Source organism: Phaethon lepturus, unplaced genomic scaffold (assembly GCF_000687285.1).
Source record: "Phaethon lepturus isolate BGI_N335 unplaced genomic scaffold, ASM68728v1 scaffold30502, whole genome shotgun sequence".
Taxonomy (NCBI): Eukaryota; Metazoa; Chordata; class Aves; order Phaethontiformes; family Phaethontidae; genus Phaethon; species Phaethon lepturus.
This window is the reverse complement of record NW_010523063.1, coordinates 1,504-7,626: the sequence shown is the minus strand read 5'-3', so window position 1 is coordinate 7,626 and position 6,123 is coordinate 1,504. Positions and strand designations below refer to the sequence as shown.

Below are 6,123 nucleotides of genomic sequence, written 5' to 3'. Positions count from 1 at the left end.
CTCGGGCCTGCGGGAGAGGCCGGGGCACGTTAATAAACGATAGTTAGCGACTTGCTCCCCTCCTGACGAACGCCGCAGCATCGAGGCGTAACCCCAGAGTCTGGGCCGTGGGTTTCCCACTGGTGTCACTCTCGTGGGCGAGGGGTAGGTGTGGAGTGCGATAGCTGTGGGGCTGCCATGGAAGCGGCCCACGTTGGACACAAGTTCATCTCCTTTTTCTTGTGTCTGTGTGCCTTTGTGCAGGCACAGACGCGTTTTGGGGGCTTTATCCTTCCCGTGTTACGGTTTGGCCTCACGAGCTGTTCACGTGGAGGCAGCCGTGGACCCTCCTTTAGATACCCCGGGAGTGGGGCAGAAACACCCCAGAAAAATCTCGGGTGTCTCCGAGGGGTGGCTCGTGGGGTGCTTCAGGCAGCCTTGACCCTCAAAACCCGTCCTTTCCCTGAAGCCTCTGTGAATAAGGCAGAGATGTGAGTCTGTCTGCTGAGTGAGCACGTTTCAGCATCTCCATCTGTCATGGAAGATGCTTTTATTTATGGCTCTTCTTGCCAGGATTTTTGGCAGGTGGTGTTTTTTCTGGCTGGTTGTTTTGACCCTGGAGTACACACGAGCACGTGGGCTGTGTGTCTGCGAGGTTCGCCAGACCCGAGGAGCTTGTTGTTCCTGGTGTTTTTATTTGAGTCGGGGAAAGAGCTGATGAACAGTTGGTGAAACGAGTCAGGCAGGTCTTGGCCCAGGCTGGTAGAGGAGGAGGCTGCTTCTGTCGGGTAAGGCTGTCTGCTGGGATACCGGGAGTTTGGGAGGGTTCGGGTGGTCCCGTGCCGTCCAAAACCCTCTGGGGATGGTGCTCGCTGTGCGGCGTGAAGACTCGAGCAGGCTGTGAGGGCTGATCTTGCTCCTGGGAGATGATGGCAGTGCTGTAAATGCTGATCTTATTAGTCCTGGGTGGTAAGCAGGGGTTAGGGCCCGTCACGTAAGGAGCGGTAGCTCTAGTGATTTGCGCTGGACTGGGAACAAACGCCATCGACTGTTGTGTGTGAAGGTGGTGTCGTGGGGGCTGTTAGCTCTGCTGGAGCCCCACAGGTGACCAGGATCCGAGAGGTGACAGTCGGCCCTTGGTGCTGGCAGGAGGCCATTGCGGTGGGGACAGGGATGGCCTTGCTGCGGGGACGCAGGCTCTTGGGAGGCAGCGTGGGGCTGGGTCTCAGGCCAGCTCCTGAACGCTCTGGTTTATCCCTAAATGGCTCCATAGAAGAGGGATGGACCTTTTATTAATGCTGTAAATCCTGTGCTGCTGCGTGCCGAGGGCCGGCGTTTCCTGCTTCCCCGTTGGAGCAGATGTGGGTCAGGCTCCTCCTCAGCTCCGCTGGCAGCCAGGAAGGGATGCTGAGGCTGCGCACCGCCCGGCCGCACGCTACCCACGTCGTTACAGTCACAGAAATAACTTTGGCTTTGAGGTGTAACAGAAAGATCTAATTTTAACACTTCCAGCGCCCCACGCACGCATCCCTGCGTGCATCTGGTGCTGCGACATGGGAAGCGTTCGCTGCTTCCTGGCTGTCCGGCACTGCCAGGCAGGGGATGGAGTGGGGCTGTCCCAAGGGCTTAAAGATCAAAGCCTTCATGTAGTCTTTAATTTTCCCCAAGTAGCTGGTCCCTCTGGAGTAAATAGTTGCTGGGGGGAAGAGGGGTTTAGTTTCCTGCCTTACCTTTGTCCCTCTGTCCCACAGGTGCCAGTGTCTGAGTCCCTCTCGGTGTATGTGTGGTAACAACATGTCTGTTCCCCTCCTCGCTGATGCAGTGACTGTCTCAGGGGCAGAGCGGGAGACTGCCGCGGTAAGGGCCGGACCTCTCCTGCTTCTTCCCTTTTAGCAGTGTTGAAGATAAGGAGCTGCTTCCATGGGGTTCAGAGGGGCCATGAGCTGAGCCTGTAATCCCTCAGCTCTTCAGATGTACATCTTGGTGCATCAAAGGGGCTGCAGAACCAATGAGTTCTTATCTTGCGGGGGAAAAGTAACTGTCCTTTGGGCTGGGCTGTTTGTTACTGGTGCTTGGCCCAGTGTGGAAGCATGGGCACAGCCTCAGAGCTAGGCTTGACCTGCAGGGAAATCAGTGGGAGTTGGATCTGATTTGGCTATTTAAGCTTTTAAAAGTAAATCCCCGCAAGAAAATCCTCTGTCCTTCCCTGGGGCCCCACAGGCTGCCTTCCTTCTGCTCCCTGTTGCTTAGGGGCTGCTCAAGTCTTAGATGAAAAGCCTGTAGAGATGGGTTTTGTGAGTCCTTGGCAAGCTCGGCCTCTGCTCAGCATGGTGCCGTGCAGCCTGGCGGGACGATCTGTCGCTCCCTGGCCCTCTGCTACGCTGTGTGGCCAAAGGGCCGCCGACACCCATGAACCTGGCCGTGACAGTAGGGCTCTGTGGCACGATGATGATGATGTGCCTGTTCCACCCATCCGTCATGCTCAAAGCTGCAGACATGTGTCATTAGCATCGGCTATTTTCTGCCTATTTGAGTCTCTTTGGTTAGTGACTAAGTGGCCTTTTGCCGCTTCCCTGCGAGCCCAGCCCTCCCTCTCTCCCAGGGCACCAGCTCTCGCACCAGCTAATTCTTTTGTTTTTCTGCTTAATTTAACAGGTCATTTTTTTACATGGCCTTGGAGACACGGGGTGAGTATTCCTGGAGCTGGCTCTGGCAGTGATGCGTGGTTTGCTGAACGCAGGCCTGGGCCTGGCTGTTTGCTGCAAGCACCGGGGCAGCTCTGAGATTCGTCTGGGGCTTTAAGCTCGGTCTGATGGCCGTGCCTGCGTCACCCTCGCAGGGAATCAGTGGCCAGCAGCTGTCTGCACTTGAATATTTATGATCCCGGCAGCCTGGCAGCCCCTTGTCTCCTGCGGGTTTGATTTTCTGCTTTCTTTGAGGCAAGCAGATAAGCACTGCGGTTTTTCCAGTCCTTGGGAGTTGGGTTGTGCATCTCTTGGTTGGCAAGTGCATCTCTCCAATGTGCAAGGAGAGGACAGCGTGAGATACAGCGGTAACAAAAGGCTTCTCCCTGCACAGGAGATTCTCCCTCCTCCCTTGCTGATAGCAGCTCCCCTGCCTCCAGCTGCGGGGATTTGTGTGCTACCTTTGCCCTGCCGTAGAGGAGATCTGTGCCAGGGATTCATGTTGGGATTTGGGCTGCCAAGTTGGGCAGGACCTGGTAAAATAATGTTGGAGCAGGGCCAGGGAACCAGCAGCCTTGGAGAAAACCTGTCCTTGGGGGGAAATCCCTCACCATCGCCAGCATCCTCCAAAATGCTAAGGCAAGCCTTGAACTCCCTCCTCTCCTCTCTCTCCAGGCACAGCTGGGCTGACGCTCTCTCCTCCATCCGCCTCCCCTACGTGAAATATATTTGCCCTCACGCGTAAGTGCTGTCCTTGCTTCAGGAAGGGCCTTGGGGGGCCTGGGTGGGCTGTGACGGTGGTGCCCGCTGCCAAGACTCTTTGGGGAGGCAGATGGTGGCCTGTGCCCTGACCTACCCACGGGGCTGTGCAGTGAGGCTTGCCATCCTGCTGTGGCCAGTTCATTCAGGGCCTCAGCCCTGACATTTTCTGCCTGCAGGCAAAGCGGTTCCCCACAGAGCCGATCAGCATGAGAGCTGCTGCTCTGAGTCTGTTTTCTCCCCTGTCCTGTCCTCTGCCTCTCCCTGACGGCTGCTGTGAAAGCAAAAAACACCGGAGCTCCTTCCCCATCCCCCGGTCGGGCAAAGAGGGGTCTCAGCAGAACGAGAAGGAAACGCTTCCCGATGTGTCCCTGGTGTCGAGAGCAGCCCATGCAGGAGGGCACTCACCAGGCTGGGATTGCTCCACTGCAGTGGCGTCCCCGGCATCAGGGCCTTGGCTTCCCGGTGTCCCACCTTAGGAGCTGAGGCAGCCGCTCCATAAGCGGCGCCAGCCGCTCCATCAGCATCTCCTGGCTTGGCAGCAGCAAACAGGAGAGGGACGCAGGTGCTCTCCTCCCCAGGCGGGCTGCTTGGCAACGCCCTGGAGCTGCTAGCTCAGCTGGGATCTGCTTGGGGCTCACGGACAAACCCTGGGGTCACCTTGCAGCCCCCAGGCTGGGTCTGGTAGCGCTGACCTGCTGCTGTCCCTTGGGAGGGAGCTGCAGGCAGGAGGGTCAGTCACCCTGCTCCCATCGGCTTGGACTTGCTTCTTTTGCACTTGAACTAAAACACCCAAACTGTTTTCTCTGCAGGCCCCGGATCCCAGTTACTCTCAACATGAAGATGGTTATGCCCTCCTGGTCAGTGCTTTGGGTGGCAGGGGCGGGCGAGACGCTTTTGGGGGTGCATGGGGAGTGGGAGCAAAAATCCAATACCCTGTAGGAGTCGGGAGAAGGGCAGAGCACACCCAGCTCTGTCTTCCCCACATGCTGGGTGCTGGGAGAGGTTTGGGGCTGAGCCTGCTTCTTTTCCCAGGTTTGACCTGATGGGGTTGACTCCGGATGCACCTGAGGATGAAGCTGGAATCAAGAAAGCTGCAGAAAACAGTAAGAGGCTTTGGAGAGGGAGAAGTGCTGAGCTCCTGGGCGCCTCTTGCACTCTAGGACAGGAGCAGATGTCTTCCTTCTGCCTCTCCTTCCTTTCTGCTCTCCTGTGATCCCCGCTCACCACCTCCTTGGTGGAAGCCAAGTGTGTTCAGTCCATGGGACCTCTGGCACCTGCCTCTCCCTGATGTGCTGCGTGTCCTGTGTGCACCCCCAGGCATCGGGTGATGTGCTTCAGCCCCTCACACACCTTCTACTGACCCATTTCTCTGTCTTCTTCCAGTTAAAGCAATTATTGAACACGAGATGAAGAACGGGATCCCACCCAACCGCATCATCCTGGGGGGCTTTTCACAGGTGAGCTGAGCTGCAGGGGGCTGAGGCGGAGCAGACTGAGGGTTGGGTTCCCTCTTCCCCCTCTGAAGACACCCGTCAAAGGGAGCGTCCGTGGCAGGGAGGCGGGTGGGTGCCCCGGGGCTGCGGATCCCCCCCATGGCACTAATGGACCTTCCTCATATGCTGCAGGGTGGTGCCTTGTCTCTGTACACGGCTCTCACCTGCCAGCACCAGCTGGCCGGCATCGTGGCGCTCAGCTGCTGGCTCCCGCTGCACAAGGCCTTCCCACAGGTACCCTGTACTGTTGCTGCGGTGTGTGTCTGCAGGGAGAGTTGGTGGGGTGGATTTTCCCATCTGCAGTTTGCTGCATTGTGAGCCTGAGGCTGCTGGAGGCACCAAGTGCCTCTGGTGGGGGTTTATCCCATGCCCCTGCTCCCTGGGGCCTGGGGCAGGTGAGGGCATGGGAAAAATTTGAGCTCTGCCTCTGATCTGGTGTGGGCATCTGTGAGCTGATCTGATCCTCGAGCCTCCTTGTGCCTGCTGGGCAGCAGCTCAGTCCTGGTGGCAGCGTGGGAAAGAGGTGTTTGGTGGCAGGGCAGCAGGCACTGAGTGAGCAGCTCTCCCATGTCCCACTTGAGGAGGGGAGCTGCCAGGTGATGTGCATGGGGATGCAGATAAAGCACCTGCCCTGGTGCACCCCTGAGCTCTTCCTTCCTTGCTGCAGGCGGCAAATAACGGTGTGAACAAGGACATCGCCATCCTGCAGTGCCACGGGGAGATGGATCCCATGATCCCTGTCCGCTTCGGTGCCCTCACTGCTGAGAAACTGAAATCTGTCGTTACCCCCACCAAGGTCCAGTTCAAAACCTACCCCGGCGTGATGCACAGTTCCTGTCCTCAGGTCAGTGCCTCGGGGCGGAGAGAGGGGTCAGGGCTGTCAGGGGCTGGTCTCGCCTTTGGGACTGACCCCAGCACGGTGGGTCAGGCAGGGCGGGCAAATGGCTGAGTCCAGAACACACAGGATGTGTTTATTCCCCGATTCACTCTGGGGAGGCTGCGCTGTTCTCGTGCCCCCACACTTGGGACAATGCACGGCCCTTGAGGAGCCCTGGAGTGACAGGCTCTCTGCTCTCCGCAGGAGATGATGGCGGTGAAGGAGTTCATCGAGAAGCTGCTGCCCCGGATCTAAGCAGAGTCAATCGAGACTGTCGCAGGGAAGGACGCTGAAGTCGCAGCCGCTGATCTTTCCCCCGTGACCCATC

The 6,123-nt window shown here is 58.0% G+C and overlaps 1 protein-coding gene across 1 annotated transcript; it reads left to right on the top strand.

The window, feature by feature from the left end:
* The first annotated feature begins 1,734 nt into the window (after positions 1–1,734).
* On the top strand, positions 1,735–6,073 carry LYPLA2 (lysophospholipase II). Its single transcript, XM_010282017.1, has 9 exons — positions 1,735–1,836; positions 2,635–2,666; positions 3,339–3,404; positions 4,235–4,282; positions 4,458–4,528; positions 4,809–4,882; positions 5,051–5,152; positions 5,586–5,762; positions 6,000–6,073. Exons 1-9 carry the CDS (start codon positions 1,759–1,761, stop codon positions 6,048–6,050), a joined length of 699 nt encoding a protein of 232 aa, XP_010280319.1. The 5' UTR covers positions 1,735–1,758; the 3' UTR covers positions 6,051–6,073.
* The last annotated feature ends 50 nt before the right edge of the window (positions 6,074–6,123 follow it).